At 52.9% G+C, this 20,532-nt stretch overlaps 1 protein-coding gene across 1 annotated transcript; it reads left to right on the top strand.

Annotated features, from left to right (window-relative positions):
• The first annotated feature begins 13,684 nt into the window (after nucleotides 1-13,684).
• On the top strand, nucleotides 13,685-20,359 carry LOC140453806 (ER membrane protein complex subunit 4-like). Its single transcript, XM_072548700.1, has 3 exons — nucleotides 13,685-13,899; nucleotides 16,781-16,892; nucleotides 20,147-20,359. Exons 1-3 carry the CDS (start codon nucleotides 13,802-13,804, stop codon nucleotides 20,342-20,344), a joined length of 408 nt encoding a protein of 135 aa, XP_072404801.1. The 5' UTR covers nucleotides 13,685-13,801; the 3' UTR covers nucleotides 20,345-20,359.
• Nucleotides 20,360-20,532: the final 173 nt, after the last annotated feature.

The raw sequence follows: 20,532 nt of genomic DNA, 5'->3' as shown, positions 1-20,532 counted from the left end.
ACACACACAGACCCTCTCTCATACACACACACATACAGACCCTCTCTCAAACACACACACACACAGACCCTCTCTCATACACACACACACACAGACCCTCTCTCATACACACACACACAGACCCTCTCTCACACACACACAGACCCTCTCTCACACACACACAGACCCTCTCTCTCACACACACACAGACCCTCTCTCTCACACACACACAGACCCTCTCTCATACACACACATACAGACCCTCTCTCATACACACACAGACCCTCTCTCATATACACACAGACCCTCTCTCTCACACACACACAGACCCTCTCTCACACACACACACACAGACCCTCTCTCTCACACACACACACAGACCCTCTCTCATACACACACACACAGACCCTCTCTCATACACACACACACACACAGACCCTCTCTCATACACACACACACACAGACCCTCTCTCATACACACACACATACAGACCCTCTCTCAAACACACACACACGCAGACCCTCTCTCATACACACACACACAGACCCTCTCTCATACACACACACACAGACCCTCTCTCATACACACACACACAGACCCTCTCTCAAACACACACACAGTCCCTCTCTCATACACACACACAGACCCTCTCTCACACACACACAGACCCTCCCTCATACACACACACAGACCCTCTCTCATACACACACAGACCCTCTCTCATACACACACACAGACCCTCTCTCACACACACACACAGACCCTCCCTCATACACACACACACAGACCCTCTCTCTCACACACACACAGACCCTCTCTCATACACACACACACAGACCCTCTCTCATACACACACACACAGACCCTCTCTCACACACACAGACCCTCTCTCATACACACACACACACAGACCCTCTCTCATACACACACACACACAGACCCTCTCACATATACACACAGACACAGACCCTCTCTCATACACACACACAGACCCTCTCTCACACACACACACACAGACCCTCTCTCATACACACACACACAGACCCTCTCTCATACACACACACACAGACCCTCTCTCACACACACACACAGACCCTCTCTCATACACACACACACACAGACCCTCTCTCATACACACACACACACAAACCCTCTCTCATACACACACAGACACAGACCCTCTCACATATACACACAGACACAGACCCTCTCTCATACACACACAGACACAGACCCTCTCACATATACACACAGACACAGACCCTCTCTCATACACACACACACAGACCCTCTCTCATACACACACAGACCCTCTCTCATACACACACACACTCCAACAGACCCACACACACAGACCCTCTCTCATACACACACACACTCCAACAGACCCACACACACAGACCCTCTCTCATACACACACACACTCCAACAGACCCCCACACACACACCCTCTCTCATACACACACACACACAGACCCTCTCTCATACACACACACTCCAACAGACCCACACACACAGACCCTCTCTCATACACACACACTCCAACAGACCTCCACACACAGACCCTCTCTCAAACACACACACACACAGACCCTCTCTCATACACACACACACAGACCCTCTCTCATACACACACACACAGACCCTCTCTCATACACACACACACAGACACTCTCTCATACACACACACACAGACCATCTCTCATACACACACACACAGACCATCTCTCATACACACACATACAGACCCTCTCTCAAACACACACACAGTCCCTCTCTCATACACACACACAGTCCCTCTCTCATACACACACACAGACCCTCTCTCACACACACACAGACCCTCCCTCATACACACACACAGACCCTCTCTCATACACACACACAGACCCTCTCTCATACACACACACAGACCCTCTCTCATACACACACACAGACCCTCTCTCACACACACACACACAGACCCTCCCTCATACACACACACACAGACCCTCTCTCTCACACACACAGACCCTCTCTCATACACACACACAGACCCTCTCTCACACACACACACACACAGACCCTCTCTCATACACACACAGACCCTCTCTCATACACACACACACAGACCCTCTCTCATACACACACACACACAGACCCTCTCACATATACACACAGACACAGACCCTCTCTCATACACACACACAGACCCTCTCTCACACACACACACACACAGACCCTCTCTCATACACACACACACAGACCCTCTCTCATACACTCACACACAGACCCTCTCTCATACACACACACACAGACCCTCTCTCATACACACACAGACACAGACCCTCTCTCATACACACACAGACACAGACCCTCTCACATATACACACAGACACAGACCCTCTCTCATACACACACAGACCCTCTCACATATACACACAGACCCTCTCACATACACACACACACAGACCCTCTCACATATACACACAGACACAGACCCTCTCTCATACACACACACACAGACCCTCTCTCATACACACACACACAGACCCTCTCTCATACACACACAGACCCTCTCTCATACACACACAGACCCTCTCATGCACACACACACTCCAACAGACCCACACACACAGACCCTCTCTCATACACACACACACTCCAACAGACCCCCACACACAGACCCTCTCTCATACACACACACACAGACCCTCTCTCATACACACACACTCCAACAGACCCACACACACAGACCCTCTCTCATACACACACTCCAACAGACCCCCACACACACACCCTCTCTCATACACACACACACAGACCCTCTCTCATACACACACACACAGACCCTCTCTCATACACACACACACAGACCCTCTCTCATACACACACACACAGACCCTCTCTCATACACACACACACAGACCATCTCTCAAACACACACATACAGACCCTCTCTCAAACACACACATACAGACCCTCTCTCAAACACACACATACAGACCCTCTCTCAAACACACACACAGTCCCTCTCTCATACACACACACAGACCCTCTCTCACACACACACAGACCCTCCCTCATACACACACACAGACCCTCTCTCTCACACACACACAGACCCTCTCTCACACACACACACAGACCCTCTCTCACACACACACACAGACCCTCCCTCATACACACACACACAGACCCTCTCTCTCACACACACACAGACCCTCTCTCACACACACACACACACAGACCCTCTCTCATACACACACACACACAGACCCTCTCTCATACACACACACACAGACCCTCTCTCATACACACACACACAGACCCTCTCTCACACACACACACAGACCCTCTCTCATACACACACACACACAGACCCTCTCTCATACACACACACACACAGACCCTCTCACATATACACACAGACACAGACCCTCTCTCATACACACACACAGACCCTCTCTCACACACACACACACACAGACCCTCTCTCATACACACACACACAGACCCTCTCTCATACACACACACACAGACCCTCTCTCATACACACACACACACAGACCCTCTCTCATACACACACAGACACAGACCCTCTCACATATACACACAGACACAGACCCTCTCTCATACACACACAGACACAGACCCTCTCACATATACACACAGACCCTCTCTCATACACACACACACAGACCCTCTCACATATAGACACAGACACAGACCCTCTCTCATACACACACACACAGACCCTCTCTCATACACACACACACAGACCCTCTCTCATACACACACACACTCCAACAGACCCACACACACACAGACCCTCTCTCATACACACACACACTCCAACAGACCCACACACACAGACCCTCTCTCATACACACACACACTCCAACAGACCCCCACACACAGACCCTCTCTCATACACACACACACAGACCCTCTCTCATACACACACACTCCAACAGACCCACACACACAGACCCTCTCTCATACACACACACTCCAACAGACCTCCACACACAGACCCTCTCTCAAACACACACACACACAGACCCTCTCTCATACACACACACACAGACCCTCTCTCATACACACACACACAGACCCTCTCTCATACACACACACTCCAACAGACCCACACACACAGACCCTCTCTCATACACACACACTCCAACAGACCTCCACACACAGACCCTCTCTCAAACACACACACACACAGACCCTCTCTCATACACACACACACAGACCCTCTCTCATACACACACACACAGACCCTCTCTCAAACACACACATACAGACCCTCTCTCAAACACACACATACAGACCCTCTCTCAAACACACACACAGTCCCTCTCTCATACACACACACAGACCCTCTCTCACACACACACAGACCCTCCCTCATACACACACACAGACCCTCTCTCATACACACACACAGACCCTCTCTCATACACACACACAGACCCTCTCTCACACACACACACAGACCCTCCCTCATACACACACACACAGACCCTCTCTCTCACACACACACAGACCCTCTCTCATACACACACACACAGACCCTCTCTCACACACACACACACAGACCCTCTCTCACACACACACACAGACCCTCTCTCATACACACACACACACAGACCCTCTCTCATACACACACACACAGACCCTCTCTCACACACACACACACAGACCCTCTCTCACACACACACACACAGACCCTCTCTCACACACACACACAGACCCTCTCTCATACACACACACACACAGACCCTCTCTCATACACACACACACAGACCCTCTCTCACACACACACACACAGACCCTCTCTCACACACACACACAGACCCTCTCTCATACACACACACACACAGACCCTCTCTCATACACACACACACACAGTCCCTCTCTCATACACACACACAGACCCTCTCTCACACACACACAGACCCTCCCTCATACACACACACAGACCCTCTCTCATACACACACACAGACCCTCTCTCATACACACACAGACCCTCTCTCATACACACACACAGACCCTCTCTCATACACACACACAGACCCTCTCTCACACACACACACAGACCCTCTCTCACACACACACACAGACCCTCCCTCATACACACACACACAGACCCTCTCTCTCACACACACACAGACCCTCTCTCATACACACACACACACAGACCCTCTCTCATACACACACACACAGACCCTCTCTCACACACACACACAGACCCTCTCTCATACACACACAGACCCTCTCTCATACACACACACAGACCCTCTCTCATACACACACACAGACCCTCTCTCACACACACACACAGACCCTCCCTCATACACACACACACAGACCCTCTCTCTCACACACACACAGACCCTCTCTCTCATACACACACACACACAGACCCTCTCTCATACACACACACACAGACCCTCTCTCATACACACACACACACAGACCCTCTCTCATACACACACACACACAGACCCTCTCTCATACACACACAGACACAGACCCTCTCACATATACACACAGACACAGACCCTCTCTCATACACACACACAGACCCTCTCTCACACACACACACACACAGACCCTCTCTCATACACACACACACAGACCCTCTCTCATACACACACACACAGACCCTCTCTCATACACACACACAGACCCTCTCTCATACACACACACACACACAGACCCTCTCTCATACACACACAGACACAGACCCTCTCACATATACACACAGACACAGACCCTCTCTCATACACACACAGACACAGACCCTCTCACATATACACACAGACCCTCTCTCATACACACACACACAGACCCTCTCACATATACACAGACACAGACCCTCTCTCATACACACACACACAGACCCTCTCTCATACACACACACACAGACCCTCTCTCATACACACACAGACCCTCTCTCATACACACACACACTCCAACAGACCCTCTCTCATACACACACACACTCCAACAGACCCACACACACAGACCCTCTCTCATACACACACACACTCCAACAGACCCCCACACACAGACCCTCTCTCATACACACACACACAGACCCTCTCTCATACACACACACTCCAACAGACCCACACACACAGACCCTCTCTCATACACACACACTCCAACAGACCTCCACACACAGACCCTCTCTCATACACACACACACAGACCCTCTCTCATACACACACACACTCCAACAGACCCACACACACAGACCCTCTCTCATACACACACACACTCCAACAGTCTCCCACACACAGACCCTCTCTCATACACACACACTCCAACAGACCCACACACACACAGACCCTCTCTCACACACACACACTCCAACAGACCCACACACACACAGACCCTCTCTCATACACACACACTCCAACAGACCCACACACACAGACCCTCTCTCATACACACACACACAGACCCTCTCTCATACACACACACACTCCAACAGACCCACACACACAGACCCTCTCTCATACACACACACCCACACCCTCTCTCTTAGACACACACACTCCAACAGATCCCCCCACACACACAGACCCTCAACTCATACACACACACTCCAACAGACCCACACAAACAGACCCTCTCTCATACACACACACACAGACCCTCCAACAGACCCCCACACACAGACCCTCTCTCATACACACACACTCCAACAGACCCCCCCACACACAGACCCTCTCTCATACACACACACTCCAACAGACCCACACACACACAGACCCTCTCTCATACACACACACTCCAACAGACCCACACACACACAGACCCTCTCTCATACACACACACTCCAACAGACCCACACACACACAGACCCTCTCTCATACACACACACACTCCAACAGACCCACACACACACAGACCCTCTCTCATACACACACACACTCCAACAGACCCACACACACACAGACCCTCTCTCATACACACACACACTCCAACAGACCCACACACACAGACCCTCTCTCATACACACACACTCCAACAGACCCACACACACAGACCCTCTCTCATACACACACTCACTCCAACAGACCCACACACACAGACCCTCTCTCATACACACACTCCAACAGACCCCCCCACACACAGACCCTCTCTCATACACACACACTCCAACAGACCCACACACACACAGACCCTCTCTCACACACACACTCCAACAGACCCACACACACAGACCCTCTCTCATACACACACACACACTCCAACAGACCCCCACACACACAGACCCTCTCTCATACACACACACTCCAACAGACCCACACACACAGACCCTCTCTCATACACACACACTCCAACAGACCCACACACACACAGACCCTCTCTCACACACACACACTCCAACAGACCCCCACACACAGACCCTCTCTCATACACACACACTCCAACAGACCCACACACACAGACCCTCTCTCATACACACACACACTCCAACAGACCCACACACACACAGACCCTCTCTCATACACACACACTCCAACAGACCCCCCCACACACAGACCCTCTCTCATACACACACACACTCCAACAGACCCACACACACACAGACCCTCTCTCATACACACACACTCCAACAGACCCCCCCACACACAGACCCTCTCTCATACACACACACACTCCAACAGACCCACACACACACAGACCCTCTCTCATACACACACACTCCAACAGACCCACACACACACAGACCCTCTCTCATACACACACACTCCAACAGACCCCCACACACACAGACCCTCTCTCATACACACACACTCCAACAGACCCACACACACACAGACCCTCTCTCACACACACACACTCCAACAGACCCCCACACACAGACCCTCTCTCATACACACACACTCCAACAGACCCACACACACAGACCCTCTCTCATACACACACACACTCCAACAGACCCACATCCACACAGACCCTCTCTCACACACACACACTCCAACAGACCCACACACACAGACCCTCTCTCATACACACACACACAGACCCTCTCTCATACACACACACACTCCAACAGACCCACACACACACAGACCCTCTCTCATACACACACACTCCAACAGACCCACACCCACACAGACCCTCTCTCATACACACACACACAGACCCTCTCTCATACACACACACACTCCAACAGACCCACACACACACAGACCCTCTCTCATACACACACACTCCAACAGACCCACACACACACAGACCCTCTCTCATACACACACACTCCAACAGACCCACACACACACAGACCCTCTCTCATATACACACACAGACCCTCCAACAGACCCACACACACAGACACTCTCTCATACACACACACACTCCAATAGACCCACACACACACACACCCTCTCTCATACACACACACTCCAACAGACCCACACACACACAGACCCTCTCTCATATACACACACAGACCCTCCAACAGACCCACACACACAGACACTCTCTCATACACACACACACTCCAATAGACCCACACACACAGACCCTCCAACAGACCCACACACACAGACACTCTCTCATACACACACACAGATGAAAAATGTATTGCTGGAAAAGCGCAGCAGGTCAGGCAGCATCCAAGGAGCAGCAGAATCGACGTTTTGGGCATGAGCCCTTCTTCAGGAATGAGGAAAGTGTGCCAAGCAGGCTAAGATAAAAGGTAGGGAGGAGGGACTTGGGGGAGGGGCGTTGGGAATGCGATAGGTGGAAGGAGGTTAAGGTGAGGGTGATAGGCCGGGGTGGGGGCGGAGAGGTCAGGGAGAAGATTGCAGGTTAGGAAGGTGGTGCTGAGTTTGAGGGTGGGACTGAGACAAGGTGAGGGGAGGGGAAATGAGGAAACTGGAGAAATCGGAGTCCATCCCTTGTGGTTGGAGGGTTCCTAGGTGGAAGATGAGGCGCTCCTCCTCCAGCCGTCGTGTTGCTATGGTCTGGCGATGGAGGAGTCCAAGGACCTGCCTGTCCTTGGTGGAGTGGGAGGGGGAGTTGAAGTGTTGGGCCACGGGGTGGTTGGGTTGGTTGGTCTGGGTGTCCCAGAGGTGTTCTCTGAAACGTTCCACCTGTCTCCCCAATGTCGTGGAGGCCACATCGGGTGCAGCGGATGCAGTAATTTAGCACGGCCAATCCACCCTAACCTACACATCCCTGGGGCACTGTGGGTAATTCAGCACGGCCAATCCACCCTAACCTACACATCCCTGGGGCACTGTGGGTAATTTAGCATGGCCAATCCACCCTAACCTACACATCTCTGGGCACTATGGGTAATTCAGCAGGGCCAATCCACCCTAACCTGCACATCGCTGGGCACTATGGGTAATTTAGCATGGCCAATCCACCCGAACCTGCACATCCCTGGGCACTATGGGTAATTTAGCACGGCCAATCCACCCTAACCTGCACATCCCAGGGCACTATGGGTAATTTAGCATGGTCAATCCACCTTAACTTGCACATCCCAGAGCACTATGGGTAATTTAGCACGGCCAATCCACCCTAACCTGCACATCCCTGGGCACTATGGGTAACTTAGCATGGCCAATACACCCGAACCGGCACATCGCTGGGCACTATGGGTAATTTAGCATGGCCAATCCACCCTAACCTGCACATCCCTAGGCACTATGGGTAATTTAGCACGGCCAATCCACCCGAACCTGCACATCCCTGGGCACTATGGGTAATTTAGCACAGCCAATCCACCCTAACCTGCACGTCCCAGGGCACTATGGGTAATTTAGCACGGTCAATCCACCCTAACTTGCACATCCCAGAGCACTATGGGTAATTTAGCACGGCCAATCCACCCGAACCTGCACATCCCTGGGCACTATGGGTAATTTAGCACGGCCAATCCACCCTAACCTGCACATCCCTGGCCACTATGGGTAATTTAGCACGGCCAATCCACCCTAACCTGCACATCCCTGGGCACTATGGGTAATTTAGCATGGCCAATCCACCCTAACCTGCACATCCCTGGGCACTATGGGTAATTTAGCACGGCCAATCCACCCTAACCTGCACATCCCTGGGCACTATGGGTAATTTAGCACGGCCAATCCACCCTAACCTGCACATCCCTGGCCACTATGGGTATATCTGCAAAGGCTTCTGGGCGGTAGGGCGCACTTTACTCTGCCTTTCCCCCCCCCCACCCCAATCACGGGGCCTTGCTCACCCGACACCACCTCTGTCAGCCCGCTCTCTGCTCGGGCACCCTCGCGTCTTTCACCACACCCCACACTCCTCCCCCACCCCAACCTCCGTCCTGTGGCAAACCCGCGTGCCGCTGTTGCTCCCCGAACACGTCCACCGCCTCTTCCCCTCGGCACGCCTCCCCCCTTCCCCCTCGTCCGGGGACCCTGCCCCTCTCCCGTCCTTGTCGTTCTGGGGCCTCACCCGATCCCCAGCCACTCAGCGTTCTGTCGGGACGGAATCTATCCTAGCCATAATACACGACCCCTGCCCCTTTAATCGAACATCCCCTTTAATGGGCGCATCCCTTTAATCGAACATCCCCTTTAATGGGCGCACCCCTTTAATATAGAACATCCCCTTTAATGGGCGCATCCCTTTAATACAGAATATCCCCTTTAATGCACGCACCCCTTTAATAGAACATCCCCTTTAATAGGCGCACCCCTTTAATCGACCACTCAGGAGACAGACATGTGCTGCGACTGACAGGGTACCCTTTGTTGTTCATTACTTCCCAAGGGCTGAGAAATTACGCCACGTTCTTCGTGACCTCCAACACATTATCAATGAGGATGAGCACCTCACCAAGACCTTCCTCACACCTCAACTACTTGCCTTTAAACAACCGCCAAACCTCAAACAGATCATTGTTCGTAGCAAACTGCCCGGCTCTCAGGACAACTCCATACAACCCTGTCACGGTGGACGCTGCAAGACCTGTGTGGACATAGATACCACCATTACGCGTGGGGACACCTCCCACCTTGTACATGGCAGGTACTCATGTGACTCAGCCAACGCTGTCTATCTTAGACATTGCAGGCAAGGATGCCCGGAGGCATGGTACATTGGAGAAACCGAGCAAAGGCTACGACAACGGATGAATGGGCACTGCACAACAATCAACAGACAGGAGGGTTCCCTCCCAGTTGGGGAACACTTCAGTGGTCCAGGACATTCAGCCTCGGACCTTTGGGTGACCATCCTCCAAGGTGGACTTCGGGACAGGCAGCAGAGGAAAGTGGCCGAGCAGAGGCTGATAGCTGAGTTCGGTTCCAATAGGGAGGGTCTCAACTGGGACCTTGGGTTCATGTCACATTACAGGTGACCACCATTGCACTACACACCCACACACACTCTCACATACACACGGACACAGGTACACACAGACACCCACACACACCCTTATAGACACACACACACACACCCCCTCACAGACTTAAGACACTCTGCACTCACTACTCACACACACACGCACTTTCTCACACTCACAACCCCCACCCCAGACAGACAGACACACACACTCTCACACACGCACCCCCTCACAGACTTAAGACACTCTGTACTCACTACTCATACACACACGCACTTTCTCACACTCACAACCCCCACCCCAGACAGACACACACACACCCTTATAGACACACACACTCCCACACACACACCCCCTCACAGACTTAAGACACTCTGCACTCACTACTCACACACACACTTTCTCACACTCACAACCCCCACCCCAGACAGACAGACACACACACTCTCACACACGCACCCCCTCACAGACTTAAGACACTCTGCACTCACTACTCACACACACACGCACTTTCTCACACTCACAACTCCCACCCCAGACAGACAGACACACACACACCCTTATAGACACACACACTCTCACACACGCACCCCCTCACAGACTTAAGACACTCTGCACTCACTACACACACACACACGCACTTTCTCACACTCACAACCCCCACCCCAGACAGACAGACAGACAGACACACACACACCCTTATAGACACACACACTCCCTCACACACACCCCCTCACAGACTTAAGACACTCTGCACCCACTACACACACACGCACTTTCTCACACTCACAACCCCCACCCCAGACAGACACACACACACCCTTATAGACACACACACACTCCCACACATGCACCCTCTCACAGACTTAAGACACTCTGCACTCACTACTCACACACACACGCACTTTCTCACACTCACAACCCCCACCCCAGACAGACACACACACACACTCTCACACACGCACCCCCTCACAGACTTAAGACACTCTGCACCCACTACACACACACACACACACACACGCACTTTCTCACACTCACAACCCCCACCCCAGACAGACACACACACACCCTTATAGACACACACACTCCCACACACGCACCCTCTCACAGACTTAAGACACTCTGCACTCACTACTCACACACACACTTTCTCACACTCACAACCCCCACCCCAGACAGACAGACAGACACACACACACACACCCTTATAGACACACACACTCCCACACACGCACCCTCTCACAGACTTAAGACACTCTGCACTCACTACTCACACACACACACTTTCTCACACTCACAACCCCCACCCCAGACAGACAGACAGACACACACACACCCTTATAGACACACACACTCCCTCACAGACTTAAGACACTCTGCACCCACTACACACACACATGCGCACTTTCTCACACTCACAACCCCCACCCCAGACAGACAGACAGACACACACACACCCTCACAGACTTAAGACACTCTGCACCCACTACACACACACACGCGCACTTTCTCACACTCACAACTCCCACCCCAGACAGACACACACACACCCTTATAGACACAAACACTCCCACACCCGCACCCCCTCACAGACTTAAGACACTCTGCACCCACTGCACACACACACGCACGCACTTTCTCACACTCACAACCCCCACCCCAGACAGACAGACAGACAGAGACCCACTTGCACACATATATTTTGGGGGGGTGAATTTGTACTTGCAGAGTTGCATTGCACTTTGCTCACAAACTGCATGCATTCATGTCAAGCTCTGAGCTCAAAAGCTGCATGAATTTGTGTAGAACTCAGTTATCTCACATTTTAGATTGGAATTAACCTAAACATTAGGTTTATAGTGAACACAGTGGGGTCTAACACCTTGAACATATTGTCTCACTGTCACCATTGTGAACAGCTGACCTGAGACTGCACCTTTAATCAAAGGGGCTTGTGATTACGTCACCAATCCGACCCCGTCACCCATTGGTTGAGCGGCGGCTGGCGACCCCGCCCCTCCCGGCTCACACCCAGCGCCGCCCCGCCCCCTTACGTCACCGTCTCCGCCCCCGTCACCCCATTGGTTCAGCGGCGGCTCGCGTCCCCGCCCACGCCCAGCGCCGCCCCGCCCCCTTACGTAACCGTCTCCGCCCCCCTCCGCCCCATTGGTTCAGCGGCGGCTGGCGTCCCCCGCGCCCCACCCCGCTCACGCCCAGCCCCGTCCCCCGCCCCCTTACGTCACCGTCTCCGCCCCCGTCGCCCCATTGGTTCGGCGGCGGCTCGCGTCCCGCCCCCTTACGTCACCGTCTCCGCCCCCGTCACCCATTGGTTCAGCGACGTGCCACTCCGTCGCGCGTCTGCGCAGTGCGGGGGTTCGGTTCCGGGACACCTGGAGCTTGTTGTTGTGGGGGGTGTTTGTTGAGGTGGTCGCGGCGGAGCGGGGACGGTTCGTTGTCGTCACCGGTCATCGTCACCGTCACCATGGCAGCGGCGGCCGTTGCGAACCGCGCGCGGCGGCACAAGTGGGCGATCGAGCTGCACGCGGCGGGGGCGGCGCCCGGCGCGGGAGCAGGTGGAAGGTGCGGGCCCCGTGACCGCGCGCGCGACCCCCCCCCCCCCCCCTCCCCCCGCGCGACCCCGCGCGCACGGCCCCGGGCTCGAGTAGCGGCGGCCGGCCGGCCCCAGGGGCACCTCGGGCGGCGTGACTACCGGGACCCCACCCCGGGGGGAGACCCCGACCCCCCAGAGAACAGCAATTATTAATACACCCCCCACCCCCGGGGAATCCCGTTAACACCTAAATATTCACCTTCAGTGTGGAAATTCACCCAAATTCACCCAAATCTAAACATTAAACTTAAATTACCTGAAAATTTGCCTTAAATTCCCTGAAATTCATCTTAAATTCCATGAAATTCGTCTTAAATTCCATGAAATTCGTCTTAAATTCCTCCTAAACCTAAAAATTCATCTTAAATTCCATGAAATTTGTCTTAAATTCCCTGAAATTTGCCTTAAATTCCATGAAATTTGCCTTAAATTCCATGAAATTCGTCTTAAATTCCCCCTAAACCTAAAAATTCATCTTAAATTCCCTGAAATTTATCTTAAATTCCCTGAAATTTGCCTTAAATTCCATGAAATTCGTCTTAAATTCCCCCGAAACCTAAAAATTCATCTTAAATTCCCTGAAATTTGCCTTAAATTCCATGAAATTTGCCTTAAATTCCATGAAATTCGTCTTAAATTCCCCCTAAACCTAAAAATTTATCTTAAATTCCCTGAAATTTATCTTAAATTCCCTGAAATTTGCCTTAAATTCCCTGAAATTTGCCTTAAATTCCCTGAAATTTGCCTTAAATTCCATGAAATTTGCCTTAAATTCCATGAAATTCGTCTTAAATTCCCCCTAAACCTAAAAATTCATCTTAAATTCCCTGAAATTTATCTTAAATTCCCTGAAATTTGCCTTAAATTCCATGAAATTCGTCTTAAATTCCCCCTAAACCTAAAAATTCATCTTAAATTCCCTGAAATTTGCCTTAAATTCCCTGAAATTTGCCTTAAATTCCCTGAAATTTGCCTTAAATTCCATGAAATTCGTCTTAAATTCCCCCTAAACCTAAAAATTTATCTTAAATTCCCTGAAATTTATCTTAAATTCCCTGAAATTTGCCTTAAATTCCATGAAATTTGCCTTAAATTCCATGAAATTCGTCTTAAATTCCCCCTAAACCTAAAAATTCATCTTAAATTCCCTGAAATTTATCTTAAATTCCCTGAAATTTGCCTTAAATTCCCTGAAATTTGCCTTAAATTCCCTGAAATTTGCCTTAAATTCCCCCTAAACCTAAAAATTAAACTTAAATTCCATGAAATTAGTCTTAAATTCCCCCTAAACCTAAAAAATTCATCTTAAATTACCTGAAATTCGTCTTAAATTACCTGAAGTTCATCTTAAATTCCCCCTAAACCTTGAAATTTGCCTTAAATTGCCTGAAATTTGCCTTAAATTGCCTTAAATTCCATGAAATTTGCCTTAAATTCCCTGAAATTCACCCGAAACCTAGAAAATTACCTTAAAACTTAAAACATTCACCTTAAATTCCCAGAGGTTCACCTTAACTCCCAGGAATTCACCTTAAGTGTAGAAAATCACATTAAATTCCGAGAAAATCACCTTAAAACCTCAAAAAAAAATTGCCTTAAATTCCCTGAAATTCACGTTAAATCCCCAGGACGTTCGTCATAAACCCCCCAGAAATTCACCTTTAATTCCCCGAAACACAGTTTAAATTCCCAGGAAACTCACCTTAAACGTAGAAAACCACCTTGAACCCCCACCTCCAAGAAATTCACCTTTAGCTCCACCAAATCCAATTAAAACCTAGAAATTCACCTCTAACTCCCCCACCGAAAATCACCTTAAAACCCACAAAATCACCCTACCCCCCCCGCCAAGAAATTAACCCAAAAACCTAGGAGACCACCTCCAAGCCCCAGAAATTCTGCTCAACCTCAGAAATTCTCCCTAAGTTCACCTCAACTGCCCCACTCTGCAGAAATTCTCCTGACACTGCCCACGAAGTTCTGTTTTAAATCCTAAAAGAGTCCCCTCTAAAGCCCGAAAGATTCACCTTAAAGCTGCGAGCCCCCAAAATTCACTTAACAGAGGAACTTCCAATCGTCCAAAAGACGGAGGCCAGGAACACTTTGTTCGGCGAATCAATTAATAGTTTAGCCGAGCGTAGGAACTGGCTGGAAGATCCAAAATTCAGATTACCGAAATGCTTGGTCATCGAGGTTACTGTGTAATCCCCCCCCCCCCCCAAAAAAAAACACCTTAACGCCCCAGGATCCCAATAAAATCACCAGAAACCCATTATCGTGCTCCCAGAAGTGGCATTAAAGTCCACCCCAGAAATTCACAATAAATCCCCGCGTGCCAAATATCCACTTTAACCCCGTCCCAGAAATTCATTCACCTGAAATTTACTTTGACACTCCCTTCTCCCCCCCACCCCCACTGGAAATTCGCTTTGCCCCACCCCAAATCCTGCTTCAACGCCAACCCCCCCCCTCAGAGCTATTTTCTCACAACTGTCCCCGGGGGAGAGGCTCCCCCTTTGACGGGGGTCCCCGGGGGAGAGGCTCCCCCTTTGACGGGGGTCCCCGGGGGAGAGGCTCCCCCTTTGACGGGGGTCCCCGGGGGAGAGGCTCCCCCTTTGACGGGGGTCCCCGGGGGAGAGGCTCCCCCTTTGACGGGGGTCCCCGGGGGAGAGGCTCCCCCTTTGACGGGGTCCCCGGGGGAGAGGCTCCCCCTTTGACGGGGGTCCCCGAGGGAGAGACTCCCCCTTTAACAGGGGTCCGTGAGGGAGAGACTCCCTCTGTAATGGGGTTCCCCGGTAGGTTTACTGAGGTGACTGTTCACACCATCTGTGTTCTTTCTGTCTCTCCCAGGAGCCGCGATCGACAGTGTGGTCAGGGCGACTCTGTGTACCCAGTCGGATATTCGGAAAAGCAGCTGCCAGACACCAGTGTACAGGAGACCGACAGGATCCTGGTCGAGAAAGTGAGTTGTAACTTAATCTGTTAAGACCACCAGGCTTGCTTCTCAGAGGTGTCGGGGTGCGGGAAGATCCTTCGGCCCATCTTGCCCGATGCTGACTCTTCATCTTGCCTCCTGACTTTGTCGCGTTCTTGCACATCAGTTCCTCATTCAAGTATTTTGAGTACAGGATTTGGGGAGGTCAGGTTGCGGCTGTACAGGACATTGGTTAGGGCCGCTGTTGGGATATCGCGTGCAATTCTGGTCTCCTTCCAATCGGAAAGATGTTGTGAAAGGGTTCAGGAAAGATTTACAAGGATGTTGGAGGGTTTGAGCTACAGGGAGAGGCTGGGGCTGTTTTCCCCGGAGCGTCGGAGGCTGAGGGGGGGTGACCTGGTTTATAAAACCATGAGGGGGCACGGATAGGGGTAAATAGACAAGGTCTTTTCCCCCCCCCCCCGGGGTGGGGGGGGAGTCCAGAACGAGAGGGGGGTAGGTTTAGGGTGAGAGGGGAAAGGGAGCTGAGGGGTAACGTTCTCACCCAGAGGGTGGTGCGTGTGTGGAATGAGCTGCCAGAGGAAGGGGGTGGAGGCTGGTACAATGACAGCATTGAAAAGGTGGATGGGGGCAGGGATAGGAAAGGGAATTGGAGGGTAATGGGCCGAGGGGCTGGCAAACGGGGACTGGATTAGGTTAGGGATATCAGGGTCAGCACGGACGGGGACGGGCCGAAGGGTCTGTTTCCACGTTGTACGAACTATGCAAACCCCTCTTCATTCCTCATCTGCACCACCAATTCCTGGCGGTGGATGGCAGGCCGGAATTACTTGCTGTGGGTGTTTGTTTTTTAAAAAAAAACTCTCGTAATCGCCCTTGCTGCTTTGACCAACTGTTTTAATTCAACACCACCTCCCCCTCCCACCCCCCCTAGCCATCGTTGTCGATTTATCTTGTGGTTTCTGCCACTCTACTTGTTCAACATCAGACATCTTCGGTGCCCTGTCTCCGATCCGTCCTGGCAATTGAGATTCCTCGTCCCTGGAACCGTCCTGGTCAATCGTCGCTGTGCCCTCCCTCGTGCTTTCATACCCTCCCTGTCATCGGAGCCCCCCCCCTCCACCTCCACCGATTGGACTGAAGTTGAACCTCGCTCCGTGTTTTATTGGTACTTTCCCTCGGTCCCTCCCCGTCGCTGAGGTTTCTCGCTGCCGGAACTGTTCCTGCGTGTGCGCCGCTCCCCCCCCCCCCCACCTCCCCCCTCCCCTCCCCCCCCCACCTCCCCCCTCCCCTCCCCCCCCCCCCCCCCCCCCGAAGGATTTGCGCCTTCCCTCTGACCCAGCAGCGCACACGAGACCGGGTAGAGAGGCCATCGCACGAGGGCAGCCTTCCATCCGCAGAGTCCGATCTTACACTTCCCAGGGATAGTGCCCAGGGATGTGCAGGTTAGGGTGGATTGGCCGTGCTAAATTACCCATAGTGCCCAGGGATGTGGAGGTTAGGGTGGATTGGCCGTGCTAAATTACCCATAGTGCCCAGGGATGTGCAGGTTAGGGTGGATTGGCCGTGCTAAATTACCCATAGTGCCCAGGGATGTGGCAGGTTAGGGTGGATTGACCGTGCTAAATTACCCATAGTGCCCCAGGGATGTGCAGGTTCGGGTGGATTGGCCGTGCTAAATTACCCATAGTGCCCAGGGATGTGCAGGTTAGGGTGGATTGGCCGTGCTAAATTACCCATAGTGCCCAGGGATGTGCAGGTGAGGCGTATTAGTCAGGGGTAAATGGCGGGGAATGGGTTTGGGTGGGTTATACTGCAGAGGGCGGGTGTGGACCTATTGGGCCGAAGGGCCTGTTTCCACACTGCAGGGTTTCTGTATTGACGTGCTGTATTGACATGGAAGTGGTCGTGGTGGTGGGTTTGGCTGGTGGTGTCTGAGGCTGGTGGTGTCTGAGGATCTTGTCGACCGTACACGCTGCTGAGTGGACCCGTAAAAGGTGAAACTTCGTATTGACCTCGCTGTCGCTCTGCGGCTGTCAGGTTGGATTATCGCTCTGTTCCCATGACCCGAATGCATGGCAGCACCTACCTGTCCTGTGTGCAAAAACCAAACCTTTCCCCCCTCCCTCTCCCTCTCCCCAGGCACCCGCGACAATAATGAATCGCATCATACACGGGGCTTGGACAAGTCCACCGTCGCCTCCTTGCTCTTAAAGCTGTAGGGTGTTTTTCCGTGCTGTTGTAACCCTTCGGTCCAACCTGTCTGAGATCCCAAAACCGAATGGGTCCCACCTGCCCTGCTCCTGGCCCTTATCCCTCCAAACCTTTCCTGTTTTCACGTACTCCTCCAAATGTCTTTTAAACGTTACAACAGAAGCTCGTTCCACACACAAACCACCCTCCGCGTAAAAGTCAATTGTTCTCCCGTTGTCTTTTGTAAACCCCTCGCTCGCCTCAAAAACGTGCCCCCCCACCCCCCTCCTCTTAAAATCCCCCATCCGAGGGGAAAAATACAAAACCACGAACTGGAACGGTGCCCCCTCGTGATTTTACAAACCGCTGTCAGGTCACCTCTCAACCCTCCGCCACTCCAGTGAAAAAGCATCCCAGCCTCTCCGGATAACCCGAACCCCGTATTCCTGCGAACATCCTGGTGAACCTCTTCCGAACCCCTTCCAGCTGTGGACCCTGCTAATAAAGCTGAGGACGCCGTACACTTTACTAATTGTTTCCCCCCCGCCCCCAGCTTCAATGATCTCGGTGCACATACACAGCCCCCCCCCCCCCCCCCCCCCCCCCCCCCCCCCCCCCCCCCCCCCCCCCCCCCCCCCCCCCCCCCCCACCCCCCCCCCCCCCCCCCCCCCCCCCCCCCCCCCCCCCCCCCCACCCCCCCCCCCCCCCCCCCCCACCCCCCCCCCCCCCCCCCCACCCCCCCACCCCCCCCCCCCCCACCCCCCCCCCCCCCCCCCCCACCCCCCCCCCCCCCCCCCCCCCCCCCCCACCCCCCCCCCCCCCCCCCACCCCCCCCCCCCCCCCCCCCCCCCCCCCCCCCCCCCCCCTCCCCCCCCCCCCCCCCCCCCCCCCCCCCCCAGGTGGCCCCTCTTGTGCACTGTCGGTAAACGTCCTCAGACCATTGGGAATCGCCCTCTGGGCACCCGAACAGCAGGCCGAGTGAGTTGGAGAACACCGCAGCTGCCCTGAGCTGGGGGGTGTCGGAGGTGGGGTCCAGGCTGCGAGCTGCCTGTGCTGTTCCTAACCGCCGTTTGCTTTCCCGTTGACAGCGGTGTTGGGACATCGCCCTGGGTCCCCTGAAGCAGGTGCCCATGAACCTGTTCATCATGTACATGGCGGGCAACACCATCTCCATCTTCCCCATCATGATGGTCTGCATGATGGCCTGGAGACCCATCCAGGCACTGATGTCCATGTCGGCAAGTGAGTATCGCATCGCACCAGATCTGGGGTATAGAGGCCACTGAGTGGACAGGTATCTCCCTGAGAGAGAGAGAGAGAGGGGACTGAGAGACACCAGTCAGTGTACAGGAGAAGATATCTCCCTGAGGAGAGAGAGGGGGGACTGAGAGACACCAGTCAGTGTACAGATATCTCCCTGAGGGAGAGAGAGGGGGGACTGAGAGACACCAGTCAGTGTACAGATATCTCCCTG

The sequence above is a fragment of the Chiloscyllium punctatum genome, chromosome 28 (assembly GCF_047496795.1).
Source record: "Chiloscyllium punctatum isolate Juve2018m chromosome 28, sChiPun1.3, whole genome shotgun sequence".
NCBI lineage: Eukaryota > Metazoa > Chordata > Chondrichthyes > Orectolobiformes > Hemiscylliidae > Chiloscyllium > Chiloscyllium punctatum.
Note: the sequence above shows the minus strand (reverse complement) of the source record. Positions and strands in the feature narration are given on the sequence as shown.